The sequence below is a fragment of the Nipponia nippon genome, unplaced genomic scaffold, assembly GCF_047370975.1.
Source record: "Nipponia nippon isolate SJK-2023a ecotype South Korea unplaced genomic scaffold, ASM4737097v1 scaffold_3, whole genome shotgun sequence".
NCBI classification, from domain to species: domain Eukaryota; kingdom Metazoa; phylum Chordata; class Aves; order Pelecaniformes; family Threskiornithidae; genus Nipponia; species Nipponia nippon.
Genome location: NW_028262347.1, coordinates 85,667,130 through 85,683,779, shown reverse-complemented (window position 1 = coordinate 85,683,779; position 16,650 = coordinate 85,667,130). Strand labels below are relative to the sequence as shown.

At 44.1% G+C, this 16,650-nt stretch overlaps 1 protein-coding gene across 4 annotated transcripts in view; it reads left to right on the top strand.

The window, feature by feature from the left end:
- TUBGCP2 (tubulin gamma complex component 2) overlaps positions 1-16,650 on the top strand; it is a 37,607-nt gene that overhangs the window by 20,130 nt on the left and 827 nt on the right. For 3 of the 4 annotated variants that reach the window (XM_087767342.1, XM_087767341.1, XM_087767343.1), the window contains exons 13-17: positions 534-662; positions 2,092-2,212; positions 6,843-6,986; positions 7,602-7,730; positions 9,171-9,334. In XM_087767342.1, coding sequence (XP_087623468.1) covers positions 534-662; positions 2,092-2,212; positions 6,843-6,986; positions 7,602-7,730; positions 9,171-9,334 — 687 coding nt within the window. Of the gene's footprint in view, positions 1-533; positions 663-2,091; positions 2,213-6,842; positions 6,987-7,219; positions 7,287-7,601; positions 7,731-9,170; positions 9,335-16,650 lie in introns of those variants that run through there. The other variant, XM_087767344.1, reaches the window with a different exon arrangement.

Sequence of the window (16,650 nt, the reverse complement as noted above, 5' to 3'; positions counted from 1 at the left end):
GTAGACACCTACACTGAAGTGTCTGAATGCAGACCTGAATCCAGTCCCTGAAGCTATAAATAAGCATCCCCATCTGCTTCTGACAGTGCATTGCTGGTGGGGTAATGCTGCCTGTAGCTTGGTTACAGCTTTTTCTTCATCTTTTCGGAGAATCCTGGTGAATTGTTTTGGTGATCGTAGCAGTCTTAGTGCAGTGGGTACATGACCACAGGCTTTCAGCCCTCTGTCCCAGCATCTGTGTGAGTGACCTATCTGCAGGTAGGTCGAGGAAATTGAAGGAGGCTGGTGATGTACCTGCTGGCAGGAAATACGGAGGAGGGGGACTCCTTGGAGAGAGATTCTTTGGGATGGTTACAAATGTGATTTTTTTTTTCCTTCGGTTCAAATTGTTTCAGTGCAGATCTGTGTGTGTCTGAAGGCGTAAGGAACATATTGTGTAAAGTCTCTTTGCCTTTGAGCAGCCTCAGCCTTCACAGCTTAGTCTGTCAATCAGATCAGGGCTTAATCTGGATGGATTTCTCCTTTCTTTCCAGGAAAGCACTGACAAGATACCAGATGCTTTTCAGACACATGTTCTATTGCAAACATGTGGAAAGGCAGTTGTGCAACGTTTGGGTCAGCAATAAGACGGCCAAGCAATTCTCCCTGCATTCAGCTAAGTGGTATGGCCTTTTTTTCTGCTGGATCAGATGTGAAGTGTTGGTTTTCCTTCTTGCTAGTTAGATATGTCGTGACATGGGTCAGATCATTTTGATGTGAAAAAGATCCTTAGAAATTTCTTACAGGCTTAGAGAGGACAAAATATAACAATTTAAGTTTCAGTAGGAAGTGTCTGCTCAATAATCTTTGTGCTGCTTGGCTTGTTCCTCTTTGTTGGTGTGAAGTTTTGAAAAGGAAGAGATGGTCTTCAGGGTTAGCTCATTATATACTGAACAGTTACAGGAGAAGACATCTGTGCAAATACCGTCTTGGTCATTACTTTAGCATCAGCAAGATTAGTAAGGACCTCAGTAGTTTAAAAGCAATATCCCTCTCTTCTGATCAGATCGCTAGCAAGAACTCATGACCTTCACACACCTTGGCTAGTGTTTGGGGTTTTGGTGTGATACAAATTTAATAAGGTAAAATTGATGGGGTGTTTTCCCAGGAAATCATTCTATCTTGTTCTATCTGTATGGGTAGATTTTAATCTTTGCATCTGCACTCCAAGTGCTGGAGGCACCTGTTCGGAGAGTGAGGCAGACCCCAGCATTGCAAGGTAGTACCTTTGCCTTGCCAATGGTACTTTCTTGGGACAAGGTAACCTTGGCTGCCTTGGCGCTGACCTCAGCCAACATGACTGTAGCTCTGGTTCTCCTGTAATTGTAGAGGTGTTAGCAGAAGAGACCTGTGAGGGTCTCTAGTCCAACCGCCAGCTCACAGGACAACTGTGATCAGCAGGGGACAGGGCAGCCATGGTTGAAAACCCCTAGGCTGGGTATCCCCCACCTCTCCGGTGACTTGTCCCAGTTTGCTCAAGTCAGTTCTTAATTTGCCATCACAGAGCCTGCATAAATTGACATTGAAACAACCTCTATATAATCCCACCATTCTATTTTTAAGGTGAAATTTCATTAAATATCCTAAGTAGCAGGTGATTTGATTAAATATTTGGATCCCCTGAACATATTGATGCAAGGCATAGGATATTTTTAAGTGTTCATTTAACAAGTAAGGCTGGAAAGAAACATGAACCCTTTATCTTGTTAAATTTTGCCCTTCTAGTGAATGCATGTCTGACTAGATAGTTACACTAGTAAAATTGCTTTAATATTTAATAATAAAATTTTATTTGAATATAAGCAAATATTCAAAGTAATTGTACAGTCTACAACAGGTTCAAAACTCTGACTCTAGTAATTGAGGAAAAGCCGTTTGAATATGTGGAAAATGATCAGGGATGGTTTGCATTAACTTTATAATCCCTCTCACACTGCAGCAGTGAATTTGCTAGGACAGAAATATTTAGCTCTGCTTGACTGTGCAAGCCTGGTGATAGTTCTCCATGGCATTTGCTAACTCTAAGTTGTGTGGGTGTGATTTCTCCCCTAGGTTTGCTGGTGCTTTCACACTGCGGCAGCGGATGCTGAATTTTGTACAGAATATCCAGTATTACATGATGTTTGAAGTGATGGAGCCAACATGGCACATTCTTGAGAAGAACCTGAAGTTGGTGAGCATGTGTACTTGAGAGAAGTTGGAATGGAAGTCTTAAGTTAACAAATTTGATATAGGAAAAAGGACCTAATTTTAGTTACTGCAGGTGACTGTTAAATATTTTGTTGGAGGGGCTTAAAGTATCTGGGAACTGTTGTTCTTATCACACTGCAAAGAGTGCTGCTGTTCTATATCACCTTTCTGCTTTATTAGTCATGTATCCCTTTCCTCTTCTGCATCCTCTTATCTATGCCCAGCTCATACTCTGCTCCCTGTTATGTAAAGGTGATGTTCTGCTGGACGTCGCCTTACACAGAAGAAAGAAAACTATGGCAAAGGAAGAAGGATGCAGGGTGCAAAGATCATAAACAGGTCCAGACATCTTCAGTTGATTCCTTGGCAGTGCTCTTTTAAGAGCCAACTCTGTGCTTCCCCTTCCGTGAAGCTGCCAAGGGTTGGCATGTTGGGACTATCTGTTATAAAACAGGGCCTTCCTTGTTCAGGTGGCTATTCTACATGTATATTTCCACTGCAGGTGGGCAAGTCTGGAGAACTTTTCCACTCTGGTATGATAGAATTGTTTAGGTTGGAAAAGACCCTTAAGATCATCAAGTCCAATCATTAATTGACACTGCCAAGTCCACCACTAAGCCATGTCCCTAAGCACCACATCTACACGTCTTTTAAATACCTCCAGGGATGATGACTCAACCACTTCTCTGGGCAGCTTGTTCCAATGCTTGATGCGGTGTTCTGAGCTGTGGGATTTTCCAGGTGTGTTACAGAATATTTCTGGTTCACTAATCCAAGTCACTGGACTTCTCCAGAAATTAACTCTTTGCCCTAGCAAAAACTGCAAGAATCAGTTTTTATCTCCTGATGGGCATGTGAGATGCCTTTATTATCTCACAGAGGAACACATTCTCAGCTAATGTCCCACCTGCCTGTTTTAAACCAAGAATGAGAAGTCATTGGGACTTCACCTTTCAGAACAGTCTGTTCAAGAAGCCCATAAAGGTCTTCTCATATCTGGTTTCATTCACGTCAGATTTGTTGGTTCCATCCTTAACAACAGAGAAAAAAAAATGTCACCAACAGATCAAGGGCTATTCTCAGTCTGTCTAGAGCAAACCCTTCTCTCCCTTTCTTTTTTACCTGACTGTGGTAAAGATCTAAACTTTCAGGGCATACAGAGTTACTGTGGAAGTTCATTAGGCATGCAAAGGATGATGCTCGAGCAATGATGGATCTAGTGAAAGCCACAGCAATGCTGCAAATACACGTTGTCTTCCTTGCCATCAGCTTGGGCCCAGCCCATAGCTTCTTCATTCCCTAGGAACATGTGCTGGAGCCAGAGCACTTGGTTGCCTCACCTCTCAGTGCCAGTGGACCTGCCTGGCTTCTGCTGGTTTCTGGCATACAAACAAGTCTTTGTGGGAGGAAAAAGAGGGCGGAGATGGCATCTTAGGTTACTTCTGTACTGCTGCCTGGAACAAAGGCAGAGACACAGGCTGTCTGCTCCACATTACATAGCAAATGTCTCCACTGGGTCACATGTGGTCCTAACATACAATCATTTAGTGTTCCTCCAGTTTCAAGTGTTTGCAGTGGTCTGGGGAGGGCTGTATTGTAGCTCTTTTCATAGCGTGAGGCTGCAGGGATGCATTGCATGGGCTAGGGTATGTCATGAAGCCCTGTGAAAGTGCTCGAGGGTACAAAGCTTGGTGGAGTAGTGTTTGGAGGGCTTTGCCAAGTGAGGAAATCTGACCTGCTGCCATCTCCTCCATGCCAGGAGACAACTTGAGAAGGCCCTTAGGAAGTGCTATCCCTGAGCTTTGTGTGACGGTTGTCTTGGCGTATGGCACTTGGCACAGGCAAGGGCTGTGCCAGGCAGTTAACTTGTGTTTAATTACAGCAGGTGATCAGTTATCCGTTCCTCAAGCTTGCTTATTTTGCAGCATAACCTTTGTGATTGCTGTAGCCATTTTCCTTATCCCAAGGGACACTGCGTTTCTCATGGTCCTCAGCTTTCTTACCCACTGTGGTGCTGCTGTGTTGGGGCTGGTGTTAGGGTACCCCAGCTACTGTGAGGGAACAGGAGGCAGATGTACGTCACCTTATTCTTCTTCCCTCTTATAGTCATCCTGTGATCAGATGCTTCTGGGTTGCACATCTTTTTCGTCTTATACCATAAAGAACATTTATCTGATGTACCAAACAGCCCAGCACTCCTTCTGCAATATGCCTTAAGCCACCGCAGCTCTCTTGGCAGCTCTCTGATGAGCCTTGTGAACCTTCAGCATCAGCTGACCCTGTCTTACTTTCTGCTGTGTACTGGGGAGTTGTTCTGGGGTCAGCTAACCAACACTTTTTGATGCCCTGTCATCCTTTTTCCTGGAGAATTCACAGGAGATATCAGGTCTAGGGTTGTGAGCATCTCTGCATATTCTTGGCGAGGACTTCTGAACAAGAAGTTGTTATAGGTCAAGCTCCTGGATGATCTGAGAGAAGTGTACTTACTTCTTAATTTTATTGTAAGTTTAGGTTTACAAAATATAATACTCAGTTTACTTTACTTGAATTGAAGCACGTGAACAAGTTATCCTGTCCCGGGTTCTTCCGTACTGATTTAAGGTAGTGTTTCCTTTCAGTCTCTGCTGATTCCAGATGTCCTAGAAGGGACTGTTAGATGCAGTAGGCGTGTGGTCTGTATTGACGGCATCCCCTGCTCAGAAGAGACAATCTCCCGACTCCAGAGTTTTTGCAAAGACTTTCTGTCTGAAGATCCCTCTCTGCTTTGGCTCTCAGCCATTGAGTTTCTCTGCTCCTTCAGAGATACAGTGGTGTTGAAGCATTTGTATTTCAGTTCCAAAAACTGAAAAACTTGCCAATTTATACTGTTACTTAGAGGAGCCCATTCCCAAGAAACATCTATAGATGAAACCTTTTTGATAGCCCAAGTGGACAGAATTTTTCCCTCACTGTGGAACATCTGTGAGCCTCTTTAGCCTGCCAGAGATGTTGAGATAAAGTGACTTTGCTGGCACTGGGGAAAGGTGTTTCCATGACTGTATGGCAAGAAGGAGTTCTGTCCGTGCCTTCACCATATGATTCTTCATTTCTGAAATCTTGAGGGCTACTGCAGCATTTTGTAGAGCATTTCTACCATTGCTCTGTACATGAAGGGCTTCTCCAAGTAATAGTGCAGTAGTAATGACTCAAAGATGCCTGTGATGTGAATATGTACACAAGTCGTCACTTGAAACTGAGAAAGTTTTTTGGCAAGTTAGCAAAATCTTTGAGATGTAATCCAAATGTATGTTTGCCTCCCATCCTCATCAGTGTCCTTCAAGGCTTTTAAATCTCTGGGAAATGGAGCATGCCCTCTACCAGTGCCAGGGAAGGAAAAGTCTGGCTCTAGGCGTTGTTGTGATATGGGCACCTGTGAGATGAACATCTCAACACTGCCAGCTAAAGAAGCTGTTTCAGCAACCACTTTGTTTTGTAGTCCTTTAAAAGAGCTGCTCACCAAGGATGATATATCCCCAGCTACTTGGTAAAATCTTCCTTGATTTAAATAAAAGCATCATTTGTTTCCAGACAGAGGATGCAGAACTGGCTCTTTAACCTCCGTAGCCTACAGACTGGCGTAGGTTTTTCCTTTCATTTGCATTTTAGGAGCGAAAAGGATGATCCTCACTGGTCTCATGTAGTGCCTTATGCTGTTTTTTTATTTGTCAGACTTCTCTCTTGTGCATTTCCACTTAAGTTAAAGCACTTTCTTCCTGAAAATATAACTGGTATCTTCAGCTTCACAACGTCATTGTCTTCATCAACACAACTAGCATCTTCATTGCATTAGAGAGCAGCATTTATCCCTGTTCTATACTAGTTGTTTAAAAGGTTATGGGGTTTTTTTGGCATTGATCCTGATGAAACAATGCGGATACCTTGGCAATTTTAGTCCTGTGGTTCTTTCCTAAGCTTGACTTGTGTTCTCAGCTTCAGCACATCCCATAATTGTACAGAGTGAGAGGGGGTTTTTAATTTATCTTTTAAAACTCGAGACTGAAACAGCCCATTGAAGTAGCAGAGCTGGACAAAAATCTTACAGAATCCTTGCAACACTGCATGTCACAGTTCCTTACTGCGCTCCTAAAACATGTTTCTGAATAACCTGTATGTTTTAAGCCTCATAAACTTACTGACATGTAAGGTTCTTTGATTTATTTTTCTCTTCTCCACTTATTGTAGCTGACTTTACTGAGATTGTGAAGGTGGGAGTGAGCATGACAAGCAGATTTAAAAGCAAAGGAAGTGCCTGTTCATAAAGCAGATAACTCCATCCTGAGCCTCCTTTCTAGGGGAGGGTTTGGATGATTAAAGAAAGCATAATTTGTTTGAGAAGGTGATGTGACAAATCAAAGGTAAAAAGCCTATGAAGGGCTATTAAATGCAGTAATGCAAATACAGTCTCCATCTCAGGATGTTGTTCAAAGCTAGAAGGTACATGAGAAGTATCTCAACCGGCCCTAGAGCATGTCTGAGAGGTCACTGTCAGAGACAGGATGCTGGATTAGAGCTTTGGCCCAGTGCAGCACAGCAGTCCTGGTTTGGTTTTTCATTATTGTACTATCCTGTCACAGGCATCTAATATCGATGATGTCCTGAGCCACCACACAAGCTTCCTGGATAACTGCTTGAAAGACTGCATGCTAACCAACCCGGAGCTGCTGAAGATCTTCTCCAAGCTGATGTCTGTCTGTGTCATGTTCACAAACTGCATGCAGGTATGTACAGCCTCCCCGTATTGACCATGCCATTGCCAGCTGCTTTGGGTGCCAGCCAGCTACGACAATCCCTTTTTTCAACTCGACCCCTCTTGTCCTCGATGCACGTGGAAGAGCCTCTGATCGTCCCACTGGCAGACTTTAGAGCTTGACTGCTCAGACCCTCGTCCTTTCTCCCAAATGGTTTCTGTGGCTTCTCCCTCCACAAAATTCTCTATGCCTTTCTTTTTCAGTGTTGGGATCAGGTTCATATGAACTGAATTACCTCTCTTCAGCCAGTCCTGCAGCAGAATTTGAGGTGTAAGTTGTAGGGCTCTGTAGTTTTTAGCATGCTCTTGAGGGTCAGGCGAGGACTGGTGATTGGACCCATGGAGACTGATCTCTATGGGAACACTCTAGCCAGCATCTCAGGGAGCCCATAGCTTTAAAAAAAAACCAAAACACCTTCCCTTGGGTTTAGGGAGCTTTGTGTATTAACATTGTAAATTTAATCTCAGAGTTAGCTTTCATGGGAGTTAGCTAGCTGCAGGGCTAGCAGAACTGAGTCAGCCTCATGCTTTGCCATAATTGAAAAAATGGGATGTAACCATTTCCCCAACCCTCTGCCCCTCCAAGAGGTTCACCCAGAGCATGAAGCTGGATAATGAGATGGACCGGCTCACCTTAGAGCATGGCACAATGCTGGGCCCACCAACAGAGGAGGAGCGTGCTGAAGAGACTGCGAAGAAGAAGCTGACTAACAAGGTGGGACACGGGATGGACAGCTGGGCCCTTTCCTCTGTGAATGCTGCCTGGGTTGCAGTCTGGTCAGGGTGGCTGTCCTACCTCTTACAGATAGACCTTCCTAGGTCCCAAAAGCAGAATCTTTGCAAAATTGTGCACATTTTTGAGGGCAGTGTGGAGCACTGATGGTGTTCTCAAAGTCTGCTTTGAAGACTGTCTCCCACAGCAGTCACTGCACTTGTTTTTAAGTTCTTAGTTGTATTTTCAGCTGTGCAGTGGTGTCCTGCTTTCAGCTGGGATAGAGTTAATTTTCTTCTTAGTAGCTGGTATAGTGCTCTGTTTTGGATTTAGGATGAGAATAATGATAACACACTGATGCTTTGGTTGTTGCTGAGTAGTGTTTATACTGGTCAAGGACTTTTCAGCTTCCCATGCTCTGCCAGGTGCATAAGAAGCTGGGAGGGAGCACAGCTAGGACAGCTGAGCCAGACTGGCCAAAGGGTTATTCCATACCATATGACCTTATGCTCAGTATATAAGCTGGGGAAAGAAGAAGGAAGGGGGGAACATTTGGCGTGATAGCGTTTGTCTTCCCAAGTAACTGTTATGCGTGATGGAGTGCTGCTTTCCTGGACATGGCTGAACACCTGCCTGCTGATGGACGTAGTGAATGAATTCCTTGCTTTGCTTTACTTGCATGCGTAGCTTTTGCTTTGCCTATTAAACTGTCTTCCTCTCAAACCCATGAGTTTTCTCACTTTTACTCTTCCAATTCTCTCCCCCATCCCATCAGGGGGAAGTGAGCGAGTGGCTGTGTGGCGCTTAGTTGCTGGCTGGGGTTAAACCACGGCAAGTGGGTACCCACATACAGGTTTTCTGCAGCTCAAGAACTTTGTTATTTCCAGAATTAGCATTTTGTAATGGATGAGCCAATAAACTGTCAAGTGTGACTCTTGCAACCCATCCCTTTCATATCTGGGGTATTTGTCTTGTCCATATTTCTCTATCTAGATGCACACGTACTAAGCAATTTGTTTGGTGTGCTCTGCAGTTAGCAGGCTGCCTCCTGTCCTGCTGAAAGCCCCTCTCTGGTACACAGCTGGTAAGGTCCATCACACTGCAAGGCAATCAGAGTGCTCCAGAGGTTACAACTTGTCTTAGGCAACACTCACTTTCTGCTTACTGGCTTTTCCTCCTGCTTGAAAATAAATAATGACAGCATGTATTTGAGGATAGCTCTACTGGGATCTACTCTGGGGTTCTCCCAGATAGGCATAGCAAGGTTTTTAACTACCAAGGACCTTGCAACTGTTTTGAAAGATGTATTTCAGTGGCTGAGTGACTGTTAAGTTTTACGGCAGTATTTTTGAGCAGGTTAGGAAATAGGAAAGGAATAATTACATCTCTTTGGCAAGTGCAAATCAGCAAACAGATGGGGCCACTATGCCTTTGTCTTGATAGCTTTTAGCAGAGCATGCCGACAACCTCCACCTGACATCTGGTTTCGAAGCAACGATCAACAAGTTTGATAGCAATTTCTCAACACATCTGCTGGACCTGTTGGACAAACTGAGCATTTACAGCACCAATGACTGTGAGCACAGCATGCTCAACATCATCTACAGGTGAGCCAGTAGTTTTCTTTCTGTAACTTCCCCTCCTGTTGTTCCCAAATTCAGCTCAAGAAGAATAATGCTGTTTATAACTGTGCAGGTCTGCCCCATCAATGAAAACACTGAAATCACACGAAATATCGCTTTGCATTTCAACCGAAGGCTTTTGAAAAAGAAACCAAACACATTCATTTGAATTATGTGAAATTTGTCTATTAATGCTGTAAATGTGCTGCAAGTGTTAGTTTTCTTGGGGATTATCTCACTGTGTAGATAGTGAATAAGCTGATTCCCAAATACAGCGTAAGTATTCCAAGATGAGAAAACCATACAAGGGATTGATCGTAAGTGGCTATTTTGTTTTAAGTTCATATCTTGTATTTATTTAAATAACCATCCCTTAACATGTTTTTATTGTGGTCTGATCCATGCTTACTAGCTTCTTAGAAATCAAAATTCCTCCAGTAATACCTAATGGCTTGGATAAGTGCACTCTGCGCTGGGTTAAAAACTGGCTGGACGGCCGAGCCCAGAGAGTGGTGGTGAATGGAGTCAAATCCAGTTGGCAGCTGGTCACAAGTGGTGTTCCCCAGGGCTCAGTACTGGGGCCAGTCCTGTTCAATATCTTCATTGATGATCTGGACGAGGGGATTGAGTGCACCCTCAGTAAGTTTGCAGATGACACCAAGTTGGGTGGAAGTGTCGATCTGCTGGAGGGTAGGAAGGCCCTACAATGGGACCTAGACAGGCTGGACCGATGGGCTGGGGCCAACTGTATGAGATTCAACAAGGCTAAGTGCTGGGTCCTGCACTTGGGTCACAACAACCCCATGCAACGCTACAGGCTGGGGGAGGAGTGGCTGGAGAGCTGCCTGGCGGAAAAGGACCTGGGGGTGTTGGTTGACAGCCGCGTGAACATGAGCCAGCAGTGTGCTCAGGTGGCCCAGAAGGCCAATGGCATCCTGGCTTGTATCAGGAACAGTGTGGCCAGCAGGACCAGGAGGTGATAGTGCCCCTGTACTTGGCACTGGTGAGGCCGCACCTCGAGTATTGTGTTCAGTTTTGGGCCCCACACTACAAGAAGGACATTGAGGTGCTGGAGCGTGTCCAGAGGAGGGCAACGAAGTTGGTGAAGGGCCTGGAGAACAAGTCTTACAAGGAACGGCTGAGGGAGCTGGGGTTGTTTAGTCTGGAGAAAAGGAGGCTGAGGGGAGACCTTATTGCTCTCTACAACTACCTGAAAGGAGTTTGTAGTGAGGTGGGGATCGGTCTCTTCTCCCAAGGAACAAACGATAGGACGAGAGGAAATGGCCTCATGTTGCGCCAGGGGAAGTTTGGGCTGGATATTAGGAAAAACTTCTTCACCGAAAGGGTAGTCAGGCACTGGAACAGGCTGCCCAGGGAAGTGGTTGAGTCCCCATTCCTGGAGGTATTTAAAAGATGGGTAGATGTGGTGCTCAAGGACATGGTTTAGTGGTGGACTTGGCAGTGGTAGGTTAACAGTTGGACTCGATGGTCTTAAGGGTCTTTTCCAACCTTAACGATTCCATGATTCTATGAAAAGTCAGGTACATGAGAGACACTGCAGGGAGAGAGGGAGAGAGAGAGATCAGGAGATCTAGGTTTTGCTGCTAGGTTTATAACCTCTGTGTTTCTTTTTCAATAAAATGAGATGCACAAGGCCTTCTTTGGAATGATTAGCATTTGTTTTTTCTATAAAAGTCATACATATTAGTGTTGCTGGGCTTTTTAAGATCTGTGTTACAGATCAATGTAGCATGGAGGGACCTGTCCTGGTACTTTTAGTTTTGAAGAACCACAGATAATGCTCTAGGAGCATTACCCCCAGCTTGAACACGTGCTGTGCAAGCTGAATGCTTCTCACTCTGATACTGCTACCAGCGCTTTAGGAGCAAAACAGAAATAACTGCAACTATGGAGTTTGCTGGCGGGAGCAGCTTTTAGTGTTTGTGGCTGGAATATGTTTTTCGAGAGTTAAGCACCCATGAAACCTAGCAGCTTGCAGATTGGAAATGTTCAGCTGAGGCATGCATATAACCACAGAATAAGAAGGCTAGTGAGGATCAGGAGTTGGCATCTCTTAATTCAAAGAGTCACCTTGGTGGAAGTCACATGTAAGCGCTGCTGGTCATCAGCTGCCTCACACCTAGCAAAGACCGTAACACTTCAGAAATGCTGCCTGCGGACACAGGCACATAGAAAAATGAATTAATTTTTACAGTGACTTATTTTTTCCAGTGAAGAGGCAGGATATATATTGCATATAGGCATAATTTTAAGAGGCTAGGATTTTAATGAATATAAAATATTTCAACACCAACACTTTAAGTGCCTGTTTGATGTCTGAAAGCCTAATAGACACATTTGCACTCTTACAGTGCGTGTGAGCCTACAACACTTGAGACATATTCTTTGTCATTGCTGTCAGCTAGGACACAGAAAACAAAGCCATCCTAAACATCCCTTAGTTTCTTCATGCTGTCTGTAAGCCAGTGTGTAGCCTTATTTTCATGTGTAAGCAATTGTAAACAGCTGTGCCAGAAATTAAGGTAAAAAAATTTCTGGACTAGCCAGAAATTAAGGTAATTTTTAGGTGTTGATTGTTTCCTTTCATCTTTTTCTGAGGAAAGCCCTTGGTTAACCAAGGAGTGCTCCCTACTTTTAAGAACGTTTTTCATCTAAAGTTGTAACACTTTTCAGTGGTATATATGCTAGAATCAGTTGTCGGTGATACGTAATGCCTGATAACTGGTTAATCACATACATTTTCTTTTTTCCCTTGGTGCTGTAGGGATTTGTGCCCCAACCCCTTTGCTATTTAGTACAGAACAGAGTAGATCCTTATTTAGTTCTTTTTAACCACATAGAACTAAAGGGTACTTTGAGCTTTCTCCTAACTGTGCTTTGTCCTCTGTTTTGTTTTATTTTATTTAAGTGTAGTCTTATTGCTCCTCTGCTTTGTTTGGTTTTTGTGAACTGTACTTTTTGTTGGTCATTCTCATCCTTTAACTTAATCTTCAGAAAAACCGTAAGAATATTAACCTGCAACCATTAAGTTCTGTTCACTGCCCTTCTGTACTAGATGTCTTTTATAGCTGGCTGATAATCCTTACACCTCTGCTGAGATGTGCTCCACCTGAAAACAGAGAGAAAAGGTTTCAGGAATGTTTTTTTGAAGCAGGTTGTTGTCCCTTCCTCATGCCGTGTCTCTTGAAGCTTTGATTGTCCTTTTCTAACAGCATCTGACAGGGCTGTCCAGGATTCCTGGTACCAACCTTTGCGAACACTGTTTTGTGAAGTATTCCAGCAGGAGACTGGGCTTCCAGTTGTTCTTTACTTCTGAGAACTTCTTGACTAGCAACTACCATGCATTTACACAGCCCTTGGCCTCCTGTGGTAGCACCTGCTGCTCTATCTGACATGTGGTCACACAGCTGAGACCAAGGCTGAACACTAAAACCTGTCATCCCTGTTACTGTGGGTGCTTTCAAGAGTGGAGTCTAGCCCATCAGCTCCCACAGCACTCTAGAGAATTACATGTCTTCTTCCTTATAGGATTGTATTCCTTATTTAAGGAGGACAGGCATACTCACAGGCATCTGAAAGGAAATGCAATACCACAGGACCACTTGCTGCTCTGAACCCTCCTGCTTCCATTCCCTGTCAGGGTAGGAGCTTATCTTCCTACCACCAGAACTGCCCTTGTCGGTTGATACTCAGTCCCTGAAATGGGAAGGCAGGTGAGGACCCGTTCTCCACAGTCCAAATAACTCTGTTTCACTCCATCTCTGAAGTGACCAGAGGTCACCTCATCTTGGAATGACCAGAGGTCACCTCATCTCAGAGGTCTCCTCATCTTGGAAATTCTTCAAAGACTTTTTTTGTGGCTGTGAGTGGAGGCCCCAACTGTACAAGTGATTGCTGTTCCTTTCAGGACTAACCAGGAGAGCTAAGCCTCTGCAAATCCTTTTAGGAAATGATGGTGCAGCTTATGAAGGCCTTCTGGACATTTTATGTCAACCTTCACCTGCCTGGGCATCACTGTTTATCATCATTGCACTGTTGTAGATTACAGGCAGGATCCATATGTAGAAAAATTGACAGGCCAAAGGGATTAAACTCTTACTCTCCCCTCGCTGTCATCACTCCTAGGTGCCACAGTAGCATACAAGAGTCAGGCTAGATTCAGGGATCGAGACCACAAGCAGTTGAGTCATCGAGGCAAGCACATTTACTCCTCCTCAGTGCTCCAGCCCTGCGTCCTTCTTTATCAAGCACTTACATTTTCATCATTACTGGTACAAGTTCTAACAGATGGGCTTTTTTATGATGTTCCATCCGGGAGATCTTAATGGCAACTAACTCCATGATCCAGCTGCTTGGACATCATTGCGGGTGGCACAGGGCATGGCCAACACCGTGTTGAAGACCAAGTTGCCTGCTCTTTTAATAGGAGAGCATCATGACCCCACAGTCCTTGAGTTTTGTAAAGAATGTGTGGAGGTCATCCCATTGGTGGGATCACCCAGCTCAGTCCAAGGCTGGAGTTGGTTCTCAGCTTACTCAAGAAGTCAACAATGCCAAGTCCTCAACCAGTCTTTACACCATGCAAGGGCAAAAGTCCTGTGGCCTTCCATCATACTTTATCATGTGTGATGCCAGACATTCATGTAAGGCCTTTTCTGGCAGTAGCTCAGGTGATGTCCTCCTTCCAGCACTGCTCCTACACTTAGCATCAGAGGTTCACCCCTTTTATCATTGCCTCCCCACCCTTGTGTCAACTTTATGCTTCTACCAGGATGGTGGGGCAAGCTGATGCTGCACCATGGAGACTGGCTGCGTATCTTGTTCAGTTGTGGGTCCACAGTGCCATGGTCAGGAGCTATCCTCCACCAGATGCCTTTGTGTTTCACAGACCACACAGGAGTGTTAGCTGTGGCAGGAGGTGACTCCTGAGCTGTTGAAGCTCTGGAGCCAGTTCTTCCAAATATGGAGAGGTTGGTTTTTGCAACGAGTACTTCCTGTTTCAGGAGAAAGGAGAAGTATGGTGATTCAGGTGGGTTGTGAGAAAACAAAATGCTTCAGTTAGCAGTTTGCATTGGGAATGGTGACTGGCTGTCTGAGTGCTTTGCCCTCTGGTATTTCCATGTCCCAGTTCTGTTCAAGGGCTGCAGAGGAAATACTGGGTCTTTATGCCATCAGGACTATCATCACTATCAAGTCCCCCAGTTTGGACTGTCTGGGACAATGTGAGTCTTCACCAAGATGTTGGACATAGCTGGACCTTTACTGACAAGTCAGATGTCCCTATTTTGTTAACTGAAATACTGCATGTTAACAGGCCATGTAACAGAACATGTCTTTCCATTTCTACAGGCTGCTCAGTAATGTTTTAAAGACTGGAAGTCCCACAATGAATGCCCAGATGTGACATTTAGCTCTCATTCAGTCTGTAGAGATTATTGGATCGAGTCCTGGACTCTATGGCAACAGGAATCTAAGAACCAGCGTGGAGATGGTTGCCATCTGAAATAACATATTTGACAGACGGAAGAGTTCATAAGACATACCAGCCTTTTCTTTTAGATGATAACTTTTTTATATGACTGCTTTTCAAGGGTGATAGTCAACATGTTAGATAGATAACAAAATATCCCTTTTCATAATTCTGGTACTGTGCTTTTATTTATTTGGTCCTGGTTAATGTTTATTCAGTTTACAGTACTGAGTAACTGAGGCACAGCCATCATAGGCACCAAACAACAGAAGATGGAGATCCAGAGTGTTTCCTTGGAAGCAGGGAAGCTCACACATAACTCGCAGATTTTCAGTGTGCTGAAGTCCTGCTCAGGTGCCTTGGCTCCATCAGTAGCAGTGCTGACAGAGGGTTGGCAGCTGCAGAAAATCTCCCGAGTCACTCCTTCACATCCCAGTAGTGAAAGAGGGGGAGAGTTACAGTCTACAGGACTTTGTCAGAAGGATTACTTAATTCCAAATACTTAGAAGTCTTACCCATCAGGTGCTGTTAGCATTCATCAGATATCCTTCCTTTACCAGTTTGGAGGAAACAGCAATGACTGAGCTTAGAGTAAGACTGGTAGGATGTGTGAAGTGATGCAAACCCTAGTGATTAGAAGTTCCAGCCATAAAACAAGAAACTGAAGTGTAAGCAGAGTTTGAGGAAGCATGACACAAATTCTTAAGAGATAGTTATCAAAGATCATTTAACCCTAAAAACATAGCTGAAAGGGAAGCACATCAAAATCTGCAATTCAAGAAGTTTGGAATAAAGCAACTTTAGAAATGGAACAGATCCTCAAAGCAAGGATGTAAATGAGTCCTGGCCTTATATATGAATCAAAGTTTGGTAAATATGCCCGCCTCAGTGTCATGTTTCCTTTGTATAACACTTAAAGGATGAAAGAGATGTAAGCTTTTCAACCAGGAGAGAGCAACAGATAAATTCCATCTGTTGAGGCTCTGTTTTCTGCAGTCACCAAAAAATGTCAAGGAACAATTTGTTGCCATTTGTGTAAGGTTGTTAAGCAACATGAAACTCAAATATTGTGCCCATTCATTTAGTATTGGAGCAACTTAATTTCAGAAATGAAGAGAGTAATTTTTATGTGATTCACAGGCTTATATCGACTATTGCTTAGTGTTCCCAGGGCACATGTTTTTAAATGCTGCACGTGTCTTAGTTGGCTTCATAGTGCAGAGATCTGCCTAAGGAAGGTGACAGCAGGCTGATTTTGTAGCATCATTTTGGATTATCAAGGAGAGGATTATGATATTGCTGTTCTTGCCCACTTTGGAGAGGCATTTACAAGTATCAGCAATACTTGTGATTTTGGCTGAGCATCTTCCAACCAGTTACTCGTCTTCCTGAATAGTGAATCTGTTTGAAGCATACTTGTGTTAGCAAGGAGGTGGTGGTAATGGAAACTGCAACATTTTGTGGTAGTTACGGTTGATAATATGGTGAATTTCATATGGGAATTAATACCAGAGTTCAATGGTCGTGAACTCTGGCATTAAGCAGTGGTGGGAAGTGGCCAGGAAGGTGTGGAGACTGAGGAGTCCTCACCCCTGGCACCTTGTCTCCGAGTGACACGTCTCCAGGGTTGTGTGGTCAAGCTGTGGCTCCAGAGAAGAAGCTATTAGCAATTGGTCCTTTCTGATGTATTTTATATGCCTGTAAAGAACAGGTGAAATTTAGCCTGTTGTCATGGGACAAGCACAGACGAGGTGTCACCAACAACACCTGTGGCATAGTGCAGATGTTGCTGTCTTGCTCTGAACAAGCC